Raw genomic sequence first — 18,594 nt, forward strand, 5'->3', positions numbered from 1 at the left:
TCTATTGATTACTCTTTGAGAAGCCCCTGATCATTGATCGATATTTATTGACTTGAGTTATGAACGTTTGTAGTTGAAAGACCTATACTGGGCCTTACCTGGTTTAGAGGTTTTCTGTTGCTGTTTAAAGATTTATTTTTAATTTTATATGGTGTGTGTGTGTGTGTGTCCTCAGTCCAGAAGAGGGCACCAGATCCTGTGGAGCTGGAGTTACAGGCAGTTGTGGGCAGCCCAGTATGAGTGCTAAGAACCAATTCCTCTGCAGAAACAAGATGACTTCAAGCCATCTCTCCAGCGTTTGGTGGCTTACAGTTTTCTTTAGTTGATGCCCTAATATAGAGCCCATCCCCGTGGTCCTTATGTTGCTAAAAGTTTCCTTCTAGCCAGGCCCCAAGCCTTTTGCCAGCCCTTTGTAAAGTAAGCTCTTAGTAAAAAAATGAAACTTCCCATTCCAGCCCCCACATTTTCTCTCCTCCCCTTGTCTTTTTCTTCCTCCTGCCTGACCCTTTTCCCTTGAGGACTTTCCCTCCCCAGCTTTTCTACTTTGTGAATGAATATACTTTTGGAGGAATTTCTCAGGAATTTATGACCTTGGAAAGGGTCTGCTTCCTCCTCATGCAATATGTACACTGTTCTTCTATACGTACATGCATGGGATTTTCTTACGGGAATGTCTTTAGCAGACTTCTAACGTAATTTGATGCCCAGATGTGGACTGGATTATTGTACACACTAACACCTGCAGCTCTGGTGTTGTTAATGCAGATTCGGCCACTTTATAGTATTTGCATTCTTGAGGCTAAGCCTTGCCTCTTCTCTACCTCTTTTTTCCCAGGTCACAGAACTGACAAGTGAAACTCAAAGAGGTGAGACTGTAAAGATAACTCTCACCCTAACGAGCAAGCTGTTCCCAAACTCCCCCGTGTACATTCAGTTCTTCAATGTCATCTTCAGAAAGTAAGTTGCTTGATATTTCGGCAAACAGCCTGGGTATTAACATGATCAACCACCGTGCTGGATGGGTGACATGCCAGCAGTAAGATGGGACACCATCTATCTCAGCCACTCTTTGGCCCAAATCCTCAGTAACTAGCCTTACCCCAAAGTTAGACCACTATGCTCTTAGTCTTTCCTTCATTTCCTCTGCCCTGCCCCACTCTGGCCCCAGACTCCGGTTCAGTGAGTATGAATTACCCAGGAGATGGACTTGTTTCTCCACTAGCTGGCTGGTTTGGGACATACAAGGCTGTCACTAACTGCATGCTGCCCTGGCTCCTCCTCTAGCCCCATATTTGTCTTTCACAGGGTGAGTGGGAGAAGGGGAGTGGCTGTATGTAAACTTTGATGTTCTTTAGAATGGACTGAGGTCCAGTGGACATGTGGTCCACAATTACTTTCAGAATGGAGGGATTTGACCAAATTCAGAATGCCTTCCCCCCGTGTATACTTAGTAAAAACAGATTTTCCATCGGTAGGGCCTGGAGGTGAAGAAAGCAAATGGAGCAAGCCCCCTGTACCCCCCACAGCCACCCCCGACATCCCCATGACAAGTGAATGAGCTAAAGGAAGCGCTCAGGTGCCTCGCAGAGCTGTGTGTGTCAGGATGCTACATTCAGAACCCTTGTTACAGAGATGCCAGCCACACTTCTGCTCCACAGCCAACTAAGGGGAAGAAGTCAGGAAGTTTGGGGCTTTCCAGAATATCTGGGCACATAAAGTAACTTCCTCCTTACACATCATGCTGTATTCTAATGTTAGTCAAATTCTTGACTCCTTGTGCCCTGGTGAGGGGACTATACTAGCTGGCGTGTGGAAGGTGCTTTCCAGTGTGTTTTACCACAGTGCTACTTGCTCACTAGAGAAGGCACTGTTAGCACAAACCCTTACTTTACAGATAGGAGACTGGCTTCTGTGACAGCGGTAGCCAGGTCACCAGGGTTGGCACTCCTGTGTTCTGACTCAAGCTACTTACATTTCCCCATGCACGGACACCCCCACCCCTTCCCAGAGATGACCAGAATGCATAGTTGTTGAAGATAGTGTCACCATGATGTGGGCACCCAGGGAACTTGAGTGGTTTATGAAAAATGACCTCTTCCTTCTGAAATAGAGGCCAGAAGAGCCCCATGTGTGGCATGCCTTATTGTTACAATTACCTAGAATCAGAGTACGGAGAATTGGCTGTATTGCTGTAGTCAAGTGTTTAAACATGTCAACAACATTATTTTAACATATGAAATTACAGTTTTTACAAATACATACTCACGTATATTTAGTATTTGTCTGGTTGTACATACTTGCCTTAGTGTGTGTGGAGGTCGGGGTCAGCCTCCTCTGTTGGTTCTCTTCTCTCTGTATGTGATAATTTCCTGTTATTGCTAGCTGCTGCTGCTTACCCCAGGCTCATTGGCCCATGAGCTTTAGAGGGTTCTCCTGTGTCTGCCTCCCATCTCCCCATAGGATTGGAATTACAGATCTGCACTACTGTGTTTGGCTTTACTTGGCTTCTGGAGATCCAGACTCAGACCTTTGTGCCCATGAAATGAGCACTTTATTCACTGAACCATCTCCCAGCCCCCAAATGTTGAATTAAACTATTGTGAATATTACAGAGATTCTAAAACTGTACTTCCAGGATCTTTAAAAAGTTGAGTATGTACCAAATTGGACGGAACTTCTATAAGCCTTCAGAACCAGTGGAGATCCCCCAGTACAAGTAGGTTTGTTTGTATTTTCTGTGAACCAGATAGATATAGTGGCACTCTGCCTCCAGTGAAGGGTGGAGTGTCTGGAATATGGAACACAATGGGGTTTTGTAATTTTCAAGTGTTCTTTTGTTTGTTTTGTTTTGGGGAATAGTGAACCCAGTGCAAAGCTAGAAGTTTGTGTTCTTCGGTTAGTTTGTTAAGCCATAAAATTCTAGAAGGGACTCAGAATTCAGTTTTCTATAGATACTCAGCAATAAAAACAGAACGTTTCATTCTGAAACACATCTGGTCCCATCCCCTTGCTGAAAAGGAGGTAAACACTATAGGGAGAGTTTTGGCTCCACCACTTTGGGTCCCAGCGGATCGAACGCTCATACCAGCTCAAGAGCTATCTTTGGATCCTCAAATGAAAGACAAACACACACACACACACACACACACACACACACACACACTGGCTTATTTTTAAAGGCTGGGCACTCCTAAACCTTCTCCTGCTACCTCAGGCTCAATCGGGGAAGTGGCCGGTGGTCACCGACCCGAAATCTCACATGGCTTATTGGCTTTATCTCCTGCCATACCTGCGTCCCATCCTTCTTCGCTAAGTCATGGTCATGGAGAATCTGCCCGTTCCTTTTTGTGTCCTTGCCCCGCATAGCTCTGAGGGTCCTACCTCGTGCCCAGCCATTGGCCGTTGGCATCTTTATTGATCCATTAAAAACCAATCAGGGGCAAGGACCTTTAGTGTTTGGACATGCAGATTCCCAGTTGAATCAAAGCTTAGACCCAATCTCCAACAGCCACAGGCAGGGCATCTGACAGGTTCTGGTGAGCACCCTACAACACCCAGAACAGCTCCTACCAGAAATACAGGGTCCAAAGTGTCAGGGCTCAGTTTGAAATTCTGATTCACTGGAATTTTACCTTAAGTCTATGTTTAAAGAAACCCCAGCTTGTAAAAAAAAAAAAAAAAAAAAAACCCACAATGTTTTCAGCCCATAAGTGGAATAAAGGACACTGAAGAAAAAATAAAAACAAAGCAAAACCAAGAAAACATCACTTCAAAAGAAGTAGAATGAAAGCTCACCATGTTAGAGTCTCTCTAGGTTTTCTTGTAGTATACTTTTAATATTAAAAAATACTATTTTGTTGTTGTTCTTTACTTGTTGTTGAAGATTGTCCCTGTGGCCTGGGTTTGCCATTTCTGTGTCCCACTTTGAAAGCAAACTCCTGTTCAATGCTGATGTGAACTACAAAGTCCTTCGCAATGAGACTGTTCTGGAATTCATGACTGATCTCTGCCTCAGAACTGGCGTGTCTTGCTTCACTGAGATGTGCCACAAACAGCTGGTGGGGCTCATTGTCCTTACCAGGTAAGAGCTGGCCCCTGAGAGTTATCTAGGGCAGACGTTTAGGAGTGTTTAGGATCCAGAATATTCCTACCACAGTGGCTAGAGTACTTGTGTGTGTGTGTGTGTGTGTGTGTGTGTGTGTGTGTGTGTGTGTGAGAGAGAGAGAGAGAGAGAGAGAGAGAGAGAGAGAGAGACTGAGACTCTGAGACTGACTAACAGACAGACAGACTGACTGACTTGGCTCAGCCTTGTAGAAGGCCTCTTTGTCCCCTGTAGTCACAGCTGACTTGGGTCGTCCCAAATCAACATGGCTGAATTTGTGCTCTTGCCATCTTCTTCCACCTGGCCCTCAGCAGACTGACTTCTGTTGTTCCAGGATCTCTGCCTGGCTCCAAATGTCTGGTTCCCCCTTTCAGATATCTGCCTCTCAAACCTAGTTCTGGAGCACCCAAGGACACCCACTTGTCCACTCTGTTAGAACCATCCACCCTCCTCTGGCCACTCCCTGTAGTGCTTTGCTTAGGGCCACCCACTTCATGGTCATTGTTTTCTGTTATGTGACAGGATGCGCACTCCACTGCTGTCCCCTGGAGAGTCTGAGGCTCTTTAGGCTTCACTTTAGCTTGCCCTTTAGGCAAGCTTCTAAGTTTGTGCTTCACTCCTTCGCAAGCTTCTAGGTTTGTGTTTCACTCCTTCGAAACCTTTTAGGTTTGTGGCTGTGATTTGCCCTCAGTCATCACTGAGCCAGATCAAACACTTGCAGGTTAGGCATATTCCTAGGATCTCCAAAGCTTATCAAAGACTGACTTCCTTTCTGGACCATTCCAGTGACTAGCCTGGTCTGGACTTTCATCTTAGCAGAGGGGCAGCCAGCTGGTTTCACCTTGCTGGCACAGGAACGTCCCCCGGCCCTCTAGGGTGTATTTTGATACATTGGCTTACTACACTTTTTCAGAGACATCTTTTAAGAGACCTAGAACTCTGGGAAGGCTGCCTTGGAGGTCTCTGCTGCAGGCCAGGGCACAGGGGCACAGGATAGCATAGTGCTGAGAGGGAAGGGGTACTTGGAATTGCCTAATCCACTGGTTCTTCAGTTTTGCTAAGGGTCAACCCAAAGAGAGAGGTTAGCATAGGAATTGTGTGATTGGCCAGCTGTGTTGATATTTGTTATCATAAAGACTACCTGGGAGTTGATATGTGACACTAGGGAAGGGCATGGGAGCCGAATGGAACTTTATCATTGGAATATTTGAGAATGACTTACCTGGGGCTAGGGTCTAGCTGAGTCAAACACTGCGGAGTGCGGCTTGCTGAGTACGTCCACTGGAATGTGGAGCTTCTTCCTGAGTACTGGAGGGTTCACACTCTTCTCAGTTGAGAGCTGATCATGCTGCACAAAGATGTAACTATGCATATAACGTCTTCCATGATGTCAGGCGTGGACCTGGTATTTTGAATTTACTCAAGATTGTGGTGTGGTAGCCATGTACCTGAGATGATTTGGCAAAGTCCTTTCTAAGCGTCTCAACTTTACCAGATACAACAACAAAACATATCGTATCGATGACATTGACTGGTCTGTGAAGCCCACACATGCCTTTCAGAAGCGGGATGGCTCAGAGATCACGTATGTGGATTATTACAAGCAGGTAGGAATGGTTCCTTTTGTCTCCTTTCTTCTTAGCCCAGAGATTGCCTTCTCTATTTTAGTTACTTTTCTTGTGGTTGTGACCTCTCCAACAAATAATGTAATGGGAGGCTGGTTTCTTCTGGTTTATAGTTCCAGAGGATCCTTCTACCATAGTGAGAAGAAGTTGGCTGGATGCATTGCACAGAGTGACCAGAAGTGGGACTGGCCTATAAAGCCTCAGGACTGCCCCACCAGCCCCAGTGACCCACTTTATTTAGCTTCACCTTTTAAAGCTCCCGCCACCTTCTAAAACAACACTTCCAGCTGGGTATCAAATGTTCAAATCCTGAAGTCTGTAGGGGACACTTCTCAAATGTCAACCACAACACTGTTCCTTCCAGAAAATTGCCCTTTCTTTCAGGGTGAGTCTACCTCATACATTACTCACTCTCTTGCTTGTCCCTTCACCACCCTCATTGTCTATGGCTTGGCTAAAATCCTCACTCCGTTTCCTATTATCATTCTTCCTGTAGTGATTGGCCTTAAGATCATATCTAATCATGTCACACCCAAGCTTTAAAGTTTCGGGGACTTTATTGTCTTAGGAGTCAGTTGTAAACTTCCTCATGACTTCTGGTCTGGCCACAGCCGTCTCCCCCATGCTCTTCCCATAATCGCTCCCTGTGTTCTAAAGTACTGGCCTTTTGTGGCGCTTGACTCAGTTTCTCCCCTCTGCATGTTTATGCACATGCCTCCTCTTCCTGGATATCCCTTTAAGCCAGGCAAGCATTGAACAACCTTCAGTTCTCAGCCAGGAAGCAAGTCCCCTGGTAGCCTGTGGCGTTGATCCAGGAGGTTTGCAGTCCCCGAACACAGCCTCATTGTTGGGGGCAGGGCATGCACAGTGAACCCTCCCCCTGATTTGTCTCCTCAAGTCACACTTTGAACTATTTTTGAGAGCCCTGGGTTATCAGCTGAGTTCTGTCCCATAGCAGACACTCAAGAGCAATCTTGCTGCCTCTGGAAGCTCCTTGTTTATTTACCACAATACTGTGGCCTTCAAGGTTTCTGTCAGAGGTGTCTTTCCTGTAATCATTCAGACCTCTCATATCTCACAGAGGAATTAAAAAACAATAATGAGACTTGTATCCTTGATCCTCACACATCTCCCGGGAAAGTGCTTTCTTCCTTAACTACTTCTGGAACATGGCTGTGGTGGTTCCAAGTCTTCCTTAGTTCTTCCTTCCGGAGGTGTCACTGGTCATGCATCTAGCTTTGTAATTACAGAAGTGCTCTGTGAAGGTCAAAATCTCATAACGTTTCTCAGCCTAAGCGGCTTTTAGTGGCTTTCTTCTTCTTTTTTAATTTATCAGTAATTATTTTGTTTTTCTTTTTTTCATGGATAGATAACTGTACATCTCCATGATGTATATTTGGGACATTCATACATCATGTCCCTGAGATCATTGTGTTAAATGAAAGAAGTGCGGCACAGAAAGGGACACACAACACAGTTCTTGGAATAGGAAACTGTTGGGTCCATTGACTTAGCCAGTAGAACAGAGGTAATCAGAAGCCAGGGATGGCAGAGTAGGGGAGAACGTGAGAGATTGGCTGATGGAGAAGGCAGTCGGACAGGAGGAATGCATTCTGGTAATCCACACTGAAGATGTAGCTTGCTTTTGGCTACTTTGTGAGCTCTTTCTTCCACTGTTCTCCACCTCTTCAACACCCTAACACTAAGTAGGAGAGAAAAAAGGGTAGAGAGGAAAGGAAAGAAGTCCCTGAATAAAGTCAGGGGCCAGAAAGCGTTGATGTTATTATTAGACTACTTGGGGCAGTTTGATCTTCACTATCAGGGTACCTATTTTTTTGTCTTGTTTCTTCTTTGTGCATGACTACTTAACAAGTGGAGACAAACAACAACCAACAACCCACCAGCCTCTCAGGGCCCTAGCATTTGTATGGCCTCGAAAATGTCTCAGAATTCCAAATGTCAAACAGTCGCAGACACTGTTTGCAGCTGGGAAAATCATGCCCTTGCTAGAACACGAGGCAAATCATAGTAGTCAGCTGCTGTGGACACACTGAAGCAGCCTCATCTCCCACACCATCTCCCACACCTGGGGTTCCCATGGGTGTGGTCTGTAATGTGTGTGGCTTTGCTATGTAGATAATGTAGTTACCAGAAAAGCCAAGGAGTGTTTCTCTTCTTTTTCTGTGTCTACCTCAGTTCCTGAGAGGAAGAAGGTGCTCCAGCCACCTATACTGAATTAGTGAAGTTTTGTCAAGACTCTTGATAAAGGCTTGTCTGAACATCTCTTCACAACGTTTGCTGTGCTCACAACTGTAATCTTGTATTCCTGAGTTGGTTTTAATTTTTTAAAAAAGCCCTCAGGGGACTGGAGAAAAGTTTTCATCTAATGCTCTTAATTTTAATTGGTGGTCAGTAATATATGGTGGTCCCAGGTATTTTGTAGATTATAATTTTATAATTCTAGTCATGTCATTAGTTGTACTGGAAGTTAGTATTAGTTATGATTTGCCTTTAGAAATAAACCTTTGGCAAAGTGAATTAAAGTTTAGGAAGGGGAGGGAGTGGAGTATGACCGGACAGCACTGAGGATTCATCATAAACCACACAGTAGGTGTGGGCTTTACTTGCAATACTTGTGAACTTCCTGATATCCTCATTTCATAGAAGATGAAAAGTAGACAGAAGAGCTGGGTATCAAATTCCCATTGTCAGTTCTGGACTGTGTCTACTTCTCTAATATATCATGCCATCCTGGGTATCAAAGACCCCAGGATGTTCTTTTGGGAAACTGAGTACAGTATAGCCTTGGCCTGCAATGTGTGTGTAGACATTGTTAAAGTGAATTGAGATGGTTAGAACTAGTTACTTAAGCATGGGGTGTGTGCTTCACTCATTTATAATGTGTATACAGACAGCTGAAGGCTGCTCTGAATCTGAAGGAAACCCAGAGGAAGCAGGGCAATTAAGTCTTAAAACTGGTGTTATAATGTAAAGGATAATAAAGGGCCAGTGAACAGCTCAGCAGTAAACATTCTCCCTGCGAAGCGTAAATGGTTTGAGTTTGAACTTTTAGGATTTATATAATGGAAGACAGTGGAGTCCACAATTGTGTCATCACATAAGTGAATTTACACACACACACACACACACACACACTAAATTAAAATGTAATTTAAAATAAAGGACAATTAAAGGCATAAAATATGAGTCCTGGAAAGAAAGTGGTAAAAAGATTTATTTAGTGACTCATTTTGGGGTGTGTGCTGCTTGTAACCAGGAATACCCCTCTGCTCTGTTTCCGTGTTTGCTACCTGTCATTAATCTTGTATTTTACAGCAATATGATATCACCTTATCTGACCTAAATCAGCCAGTGCTTGTTAGCCTGCTGAAAAGAAAGAGAAGTGATAACTCCGAGCCTCAGATGGTCCACCTGATCCCGGAGCTCTGCTTCCTCACAGGTAAGGTTATGTGTCAAGCTCCACTGCCTCCCCTTATGGTTAGCTGACTGCCAACGTGTTCCTGTAGCTAGGGGACAAGCCACCCTTGAAGTAGCTTAAGCAATTGTTTGGCCAAGTGGGAGGATGAAGTGCCCTTTGTGTCTCGTTTCTCTTGTGCATCATCCTAGTAACCCTGATGTCAGATATGCCTCTGCATAATTTCCAGATGCTGAGATGCCTTTTTGCCTTGTTTTTGAAGTTTACTAGTAGAGGAAATCATAATATGACTTTTTGGGGAGTGGGGTGGATACCAGGCTATTTTGTTAGAGTGAGACCAGAATGACTCTTAGTTTCTTCATGTACCGGTTTCTGAAAAACAATTCTCACTATATAGAAGAGCCTGTCTGAGTGTCAGTGCACACCAAATCATAGAGCCTGCCTGAGTGTCAGTGCACACCAAATCATAGAGCCTGCCTGAGTGACAATGCTCACCAAATCATAGAGCCTGCCTGAGTGTCAGTGCACACCAAATCATAGAGCCTGAGTGTCAGTGCACACCAAATCATAGAGCCTGCCTGAGTGTTGATTCACACTATATAACAGAGCCTGCCCAAGTGTCTGCAATGCTGCTAGCAGTAGTCACATCATTGACAGCCTGTGCTGATTAAAGTGCTTACATCATAAATATTTGTTTTGTGGAAAGACAGCAGTGGAGTCCAGGGTCTGAAAGGAGGGTGTTTCTTCTCAGTGATTTTCTGATTTGGAAGCTCTGCAGATCTGATAAGTAGCCTCTGACCACATAACTTTATTGAAAACTTGAAGTGTTATTAACACTCCCACCAATAAATAGACATAAGATAGGTTATGAATGAAAAACACAGGCCAGATTCTGAAGGTTTGGTATTAAAAATATTAATTGGGTAATAGTTTTAAATATATGTTTATATATATTGATATGTTTGCTATACTGGATTAAATACTTAATACTACTTGAAATAATTCCATACTCATCATTTTGCCTTTTTTAGAAACTTGACTACTAGAAAGCTTTCATTTTAAGATTTATTTACTTATTTATTTTATATGTTAAGTGCATTTGGTTTTTTGCCGGCATGTTTATCTGTGTAAGGATGTTAGCTGCCCTGAAACTGGAATTACAGACAGTTGTTAACCACCTGTGGGTGCTAGGAATTGAACCCAGATCCTCTAGAAGAGCAGCCAGTGCTCTTAACTGTGTTTCTGGTGCCCAAGGAGGTCAGAAGAGGGTGTTGAATTCCGTAGGATTGGGGTTACATATGGTTGTGAGCTGCCATGTGGGTGCTGATAATCAATCCTGGGCAACAAGTGCTCTTAACCACAGAGACATTTCTGTAGCCCAAAACTTCCATAAAAACAAAAACAACGATAAAAACCAGACAGTTTCACTGAGTAATCCAGACTGGCATTGAACTCACTTTGTAGAGCTGACTGGCCTAGAACTCCTGAAGGCTGTGATTAGAGATGTGTGCCACTACACTCCGCTCTTGGAAACTGTTGCAGTGGTTCTCAGTCTGTGGCTCCCAAACCCCTTGTGGTTGCATATCAGATATTTACATTACGATTCATAACAATAATTAAGTAGCAACAAACTAATGTCATGGTTGGGTCACTGCAACATGAGGAGCTGTATTAAAGGGTTGCATTAGCAGGAAGGCTGAGACCTTCTGTCTTCAAGACTTCTGGGGCTTGCCTCTCTACTTCACAGTGTCCTTCATGGGATGCATCTTACTGATTTGAGTGGGAAGCATGCTTAAACAGAACCAGCCCCTCTGTCTGTGTTCACTCTCTACATCCACCTTTGCTGGCATCTCCCAGGCCTGAGCAGCCAAGCAACCTCAGATTTCCGCCTGATGAAGGCAGTAGCTGAAGAAACCCGGCTCAGTCCTATGGGAAGGCAGCAGCAACTGGCCCGACTTGTGGATGACATCCAGAGGTAGGGACCACCGGTTGAAATCACATATACCCAGCTTGGGGGCTGAGTGTGTAGGACTGGATGGTTTTGATTTTGATGAGATTCTGTTCATTTGTTGATGAGAATGTGTAATCTTGCCAACTCCGAGCAAGGCCCTGTGAAGTTTGAGACACTCAAGTCCAGAGCCCAGAGGTACAGCCAAGATCTCAGCAGTCACAGCTGATAGGATTTGAACAGGCACAGCCCTCTTCTCTTCCAGAGAACACATTACATTCTGGGTACAGTTTTGAATGAAGAAAAGGTTACTGGTCATATTAAAAACAGGAAATAGAAACACAAACAGCAATACCACACTCCAGACTCCCAGGACTCCTGGTGATGGATGCTCAGATTCAGACGAGAATTTCAGAAATCTGGATGAACACAATCTCTAAGATTTCTGCCCATCAGAATTTTCTCCTCAGCCCATCTTTGAGGCTCCTCCTGCCTGCATCATGGTTCCCTGTAACCTGTGTGGAGAGCTTTCTTCTCCCTTTGCCTTCCTAAAGCTCTGAGGCTTGGTATTGTGACCTGTGTGCTGAGAGGCACTTGAAGTGTGCCTAGTGGCACATTTTAAGTTGTTAACATTTTGCAGATGTGAGATTAAAGTAATTTCTTATCACCTCTTAACTGTTAATGCGGCTGCTAGAAATTTTTACATTGAATTTGCTGCTTGCTTTTAGATTTCTGTGGCCCCATGTTACTGTTAGATGGTTGTTTTTCTTTAAGATGCTTCTGAGTAATATTAGGTCAGGGTAAAAATTGATGTAAGCAAAATAAAAAGGAGAAAAGAAAATAGAGAGTAGGCGAATAAGTTAATAACAAACATATTACAGGGAATGATAGAAATTTTGCAGATATTTGCAAATTCATTGTCTAGTCCTATTCTTCTCAAGAAAAATGGCATAGCAGATGTATTTTCTAATATCATTCATTTAAATGTTTTTGTATGCTAAATGTTCATCTCTATCATACCCCTGGCTTTGTAGTACCCATTCCATCGGTACATTTTTTACCATGTCTTGTAGATACTACCTGGTGTATACCTGCATCATATGACCCGTTAAACCGGGCTGTGCATAAGTCTTCTGACATATCACCACCATATGCCTCCTGTTCACCATGCCCAGGCTGGTGACAGCCTCACCGTGGGCATACGACATCAGAAGCAACCTCATAATTGCAGGATCAGTGAGAGGACAGCTGTATAGAAAAGGTCGCTGTTGAGGATAGACAGCTGTGAGAGTTTCCTGCTTTCTAGGAAATGGGGCGGGGCTTTTCACAGCACTCTCCAGCAGCATCCTCTGGGTTGCTGGCTGATAAAGTCTTGGCAGCTCTGGAGGGAACGGGATGGTGTGAGCGAGCTCACTGCCCTCACAGAGCTCATAGTTCAGTGACAGCACACCGTGTCATGATCCCACAAGCTAAGCCATAGCTGACCAAAGCCTCCTATGTCACAAGTGCGGAGATTTATACACACATTAAGGATACTCTGTTGATAAGACTAGCCACCTCAGTCCTCCTCCCTCCAGGTGTAGCCTTTGGATTTTCTGAAGCTAAATTTTGTGTGTGTGTGTTAATAATGTTTATTCATTAACACTTTCATATGTGTGAAATGTACACATGTAAAATGTACTTTGATCATAGTCCCTGTGTAGTCCTTGCCTCTCCCATGGAACCTTGCCTTCTTCTCAAGAAGTTCCCCCTCCTCCCTCCTTGCCTTTGTGGGCCCCATTGCATTTGTTGGGGTTGCCTACAAAAGGAGAGGGGTTGAGCCAGGACAGCTTAGCAATGCCCACACCGCTGAGGACTATGGTTCCCTTTTGTCCAGCAGCTGTTAACTGCCCAAAGCTCCAGGGTGGAGGGGTGAAGTTTCCTGAGCCCTGCCCCATCCATGAGGACAGGCGCAGTCTTATTCAGGTAGTCATCCTGCCATGAGTACAACACCTGTGTCCTGTCTGGGAGATAAAGCTAAATCCCTGTCTTCCCATTCTTTATCATCTCCCAGGCCAACACATCCAAGTGTTCCCAGGTGAAATCTGTACATACAAACGCCAGATAACCCCTTCATAACCAGTTTGTTCTAGGATGCTATCTTATGTAGCACTGTGGTAAGCATGTTCAAGTCTTGCCATTTTTAATCTTGGCAATTATATGACACAGTATATACATTTTGCCAGTCAGGAGGCCAAGGCATTTGAAGAAAAAATGTGAGTTTGTTCAAGGTCACCTGTTACTGAAGCATAGATACAGAGTGAAGCTGGGTTTTCTTTGTGCCCCACTGCAAACTTTTCCCCTTGGAACTCCTCTGCCCCACTGCAAGGTGGTTCCTCCACCCAGGAACCCCTGTGCCTCCTTCCTTTCTGTTCTTGGTGGGAACAGAGATTGACATAATTCTTTTGAGCTGCCCAAAATAGATATATTTATAATTATTTTACATATATTATGAGAAATAGGAGTCAAATCCCTAACCACTATCCAGTAATTCAGCAAGTCACTATTACATCTGTGATATTTAAAAACCTTTAGGAGACACACACTGCAGTGATTGTAAATGACTCTGTTGACAGGAACCAAGTGGCTCGGTTTGAGCTTGAGACCTGGGGATTGCATTTTGGAAGCCAACTATCCCTGACCGGCCGGGTTGTTCCCTCTGAAAAAATCCTGCTGCAGGACCACACAGTGAGTAGTCATTCTCTTCAATTACAAGTGTTTTCTTGACTATGTGTACATATCTTCACTCCCCAAGGCAATGGAGCTTGCAGCACACACATGGGTGTGTGTGTGTGTGTGTGTGTGTGTGTGTGTGCACAGTCATGCCCTTGCCTTGACTTTGTCCTAAGAATGCATGTTTCTTTTGATTTTCTCTTTTGTGTCAGTTTAGTTGTGTGGACTTAGCAGCATCCAATGGGCATGGTTGAGGTCTGTTGGTAGTTGGTATTTTAAACCATTCCAAGTCACACATGGCTGCTTCTGACCAGCTGTCACTCTTAAGCAACTGAAAACAAGCAAGCAGGGAAGCATGATCACCCAAGTAAATTCTAGTCAAGTGACTTCAATACTAACATTGGCCAGCTTCACCCAAAAGGTAGGTGATTCATACAGACCTCACACGGTGGTGGCTGTGGTCTGAGACATGAAAAGACAAATCACTCTCCATCCAAGGTTTGGTGGAAGAAATGAAACAGGTATCAAATAGAGAGGCCACTTGACTGCAGGTGGTTGTGTTATCAGCTTCTCAATCCAGGCTTTTCTAGAGTCAGACCCTAGAGGCCAAGTGAACTAAATGTCTGTAGGCATTGGTCCTGGGCTGTGATCTCCTTAGGATGACTGCAGCAGCGAGGAGCATGGGCAGGGCTTTCTGCACTCTGGGATGACCCCAGTCCACAGGGGAACCACGTAGGGGCTAGCCCTCCTTTCTGTTGTGTGTTAAGGTCTCCATATATCTAATGCATGTGGCAGTGTCTGGATCTCAGTGCTTCGTAGAAAGTCCCTTGGGTGTGACAAAGCCACTAAAGGCATTCTAAACTTGTCCTTGCTATCTCTGGCTCTCAGCACCTCTCTCCATTGCTTAATTTTTGAGTCTGTAAAACTGAGAAGCATGACATTGCTTCTGCAGTACCAGTGGCTTCAGTGCTAGGCTGACGGTTCAGTTGGCCCTAAGTTCAGCTCTCCAGCAGCCATGTAAAGCTAGGCACAGCAGCTTACACCTGTAAGCTTCGCGCTGGGATGTGGAGGCAGGGGGATCCGTGGGGCTTTGAATCTTTGAGTTTTTGAGTTCTGGCCTTTGAGCACACATGAGCACACAGATAGACATGGACATGCACACCAATACACACATGAAAGTGCTATTGGCCTAGTCTTTTCCATGTTGCTCTATCTCACTAGAGCAGTACACCTTCCAGCCGGCCTATGCACCACAGTATGATGAACCTGGAGCATCAATAGTCATTATTTTGGATGCTTTAAGTAAGGAGTCCAAAAAGGACAGCCTGCATGCCTGAATGCACGAGAGAAAGGACAAACAGAGGTGGAAGAGAAGGAACTGGAGATCTCCCAGTCAGACACCAGCAGCATGTCTCAGCCAAGGCTCCCCACCCCGGGCCCATCAGACCTTGCATGCCTCCCGATGCCTCTTTTCCCAGGAAACCTGTGTGTTCTGTGAAGAGGAACAAAGCCCCACCTGCCTTTCAGTTGCTCTGTTGTGACGAACGTTCTAAATTGCTCTCTGAATGACTTTGCTCAGTCCTTTTATGCTCTTGTCTTCTCTCAGTGTCAACCCGCATTTGCTGCTGATTGGTCCAAAGATATTCGGTCTTGCAAAGTTTTGAGTTCTCAGCCTTTGAATAGGTGGTTGATCGTGTGCTGTAACAGGGCTGAGCACTTGATTGAAGCCTTTCTGAGCTGTCTGAGGAGAGTTGGAGATTCCATGGGATTCAATGTGAGCTACCCAAAAATGTGAGTGGACAGTGAAGTTTTTCCGTCTATTAACTTGGCTTGAAAGTTGGAAGTGACGCCTGGTATATCTATAAAACATTTATTTTAGTAATGTTTCTTTTTTAAAGATTTCTTTTATAAAATGATGTCTGTGTCCACATGTCTGTGTGTAGGTATGGGCATGGGAGGTAGAGCTGTCAGATCCTCCAGAGGTGGAGTTGAAAGTGGATTTGAATTATCCAGTGGGAGTGCTAGGAAAGGAATCTCTGTCCTCTGCAAGAAAAATACAACTTCTGACCCATCTCTCTAGGCCATTAGTATTATTTCTTGCAATCTCAAAAATAGTCACAAGAAGTTAGATTTAATATTTATTAAATTGCTTTATAGAGTTAAAATGTACGAGCTGGAGACACCTCAGCAGTTTAGAGCACTGGCTGCTCTTCCAGAGGACGAGGGTTCCCAGCACCCTCATGGCAGCTCACAGCTCTGTGTAACTCAAGTCCAGGGATCTGATGGGTTTTTCTCTTGACTCTTAAGGCACCTGGCACATGAGTGGTACCCAGATATACATGCAGGCAAAACACTCATATACAGAAAACAAAAATAAGTAAATCTTGAAGGACCCGGGAATACATTTTATTTTATCTTTGTAAAGTTGGTTATGTAGTGTGTTTAGGGAAGTCTCCTTTTCTTAGAGTCTTTCACATCAGTTGGGTATTCATACCGAATAAATCTACGTGGTATCTCCTCTACTTTTAATTGCTCAGATCAGTTATTATAGAACTTAATAGCATACATGATATTAAAAAGTAAACATTGCATTTCCTGACAGATTTGATAGATTTTAGGCTTCAGAAAGTTACAGTAAGATTAATGTTAAGGTATCTTTCTGACAACCAACCGACCAAAACCAAAACAACCCCAAAACCAAGGCCATGCGTTCAAGCTTTGAGCATTTCTGGAGTAAGTGCTGTGCATCAGATACTCAGTCGGCTGCTGGGAATGAAGAAGATGTGGACTTACTAAGGGCTACAGTGTGCCGACACGGTCAGGCTTTAATCTGAACGTCATTTGCCTTGAACTTGACCACGTCTCTCTTGAACTAGATGTACCTGAAAGCAGACAGTAACTAATTATGTCAGCAGCATGTGTGCTGTCCAGAGCCAGAGCTCCTCCCAAAGCCTTATTTACGTCATACTTAGAATTCTCTTATCATTGAATCTGCTGACAAATCCTCTGCTTCCAGTTTTTCTACTCTGGTTTCTCTAAACTGAGAGTTAATACAGCAGGGAGAGATGGTAGAAGTTACACTTCTACCATCCTGGGCTGGGAGGACAGTCTTTGGATCTCACCGGTTCAGAGAGCCATCCTGGACCTGTATGTCTCTGGACTTTTTATATGAAAGCCATTGTTTTATTCCACTCTGTTCCATCTACGAAGTATCCATTTGCCTGCTAGATTTACAGGCCTAGCCTCTCCCATCTAAATGTCTGCCTGGTGGCGAGTGTGTCTGAGCTGGAGAGGTTCGCTTTGGAAAAGCTACTAAAACAGTGCTCTCTGTTAGAAGAGGTGGGGAGTCCTGCCACCTGCTGGGCAACTGTATTTAAAAAGGCATCCAACATAAAAGTGTTGTATCTGTAGGGCAACATGTTTAAAAACACAAAGGTTAATTTTAAAAAGTGAAATATTTTTATTTGTTAAAAAAAAGTTAGGCTTTAAGCTTTACTTTAGAAAATGAATGTCAGATCATCAGTTATCATGCTTCTTAAAAAATGCCTTTTTACATTTTAATCTTAAAATAGAAAAATGCTTTAAAATCAGATTTCTTGTGTTGCTTCAAGTAAAATAGAACTGAAGTAGAAAAAATAGAATTGCCAACACAAAGTTATACTTGATTAGCTTCTAGGGAGAGCTAATTGTACATAGAGTGAACATTTTAGGTTTTTTGACACAGGGACATACATATATATATATATATATCTCCCAGGCTGGACTTAACCTTGTGGTTTAGCAAAAATGGTCTTAAACTTCCAGTTTCCCTGACTCTGCCTCCCAAGTGCTGGGATGACAGGAATGCCCAGTGTGTCTAGCCTTTTTAACCATTTCAAGTCTGAGCTCATTTAATGAGAGGTTATTGATGAACACAATTGCTCTATTTTATTTTTAAGTGATTAGTCAAATGAAATCTTTGCTTCTTATTAACGTAATGACAGTCCTCAGATGACAGTGTCCTCAACCTAAAAATCATCTCCTAGTTTCCCCACATCCTAGAAATTATCTTCTGCATTTCCCATTGGAAGGTTCGTCTCCACCCACACTGCTGGGAGGGAAAGCTCTAACAATTTAAACTGTGTTCTTTTCCCAATGAAGGTTATTTTAATAATAAAGTAACATACACATTCAACAGTAGGCAAGTGACCATGCTTTCTGGACAAATATGTAGCTCATAGATACTAGTTAAAATTAAGAAATTAGAAAAGCAGATAACAGAAAAATGGATGTATGTGTTAGTAAGCACAAATAAGAAATATAGAAGCACAACCCCTTATTGTATACTAAATTTTCATTTGCAGTTTGGTTCTGTTCTGGTCTCCTATGCATCACTGACCTGATTGGTGTGATCTTGGCCCCAGTAACACATATATTTTAATGCTCGTTTGCTATTAAAAGGTTTATTTGAGCCATATGTAGTGACAACATGCCTGTAACTTGGAGATTTAGGAGGGAAATCATGAGTTTGAGGCCAGCCTGTGCTGCACAGGGGCCCTATGTGCACAAGAAAGGAAACAATGTTCCTTTGGTGGTGGTGGGTATTTTCATTAGTCCACATAATCAGAAAAGCAGTGAGTCATCCCTACATGCTTTTGCTTTCTCACTCAGAATAGAGAAGTCATACTGTCTGTTTTCCATGTGTCTATTTTCTTTCTGCCCTTTACAAAATAGTTAAGAAAAAAACAAACAAGCTTGAACTTATTTAAAGGGAAAACCAATTCCTTTAAAA

At 43.6% G+C, this 18,594-nt stretch overlaps 1 protein-coding gene across 3 annotated transcripts in view; it reads left to right on the plus strand.

Moving 5' to 3' along the window:
- Positions 1-18,594, plus strand: part of Piwil4 (piwi like RNA-mediated gene silencing 4) — a 37,659-nt gene that overhangs the window by 8,800 nt on the left and 10,265 nt on the right. For all 3 annotated transcript variants that reach the window (XM_028763434.1, XM_028763432.1, XM_028763433.1), the window contains 8 exons: positions 836-957; positions 2,636-2,716; positions 3,884-4,081; positions 5,598-5,709; positions 9,064-9,187; positions 11,021-11,138; positions 13,727-13,838; positions 15,430-15,614. In XM_028763434.1, the coding sequence (XP_028619267.1) occupies positions 836-957; positions 2,636-2,716; positions 3,884-4,081; positions 5,598-5,709; positions 9,064-9,187; positions 11,021-11,138; positions 13,727-13,838; positions 15,430-15,614 (1,052 nt within the window). The remainder of the gene's footprint in view (positions 1-835; positions 958-2,635; positions 2,717-3,883; positions 4,082-5,597; positions 5,710-9,063; positions 9,188-11,020; positions 11,139-13,726; positions 13,839-15,429; positions 15,615-18,594) is intronic.

Source organism: Grammomys surdaster, unplaced genomic scaffold (assembly GCF_004785775.1).
Source record: "Grammomys surdaster isolate TR1022 unplaced genomic scaffold, NIH_TR_1.0 138, whole genome shotgun sequence".
NCBI classification, from domain to species: Eukaryota; Metazoa; Chordata; class Mammalia; order Rodentia; family Muridae; genus Grammomys; species Grammomys surdaster.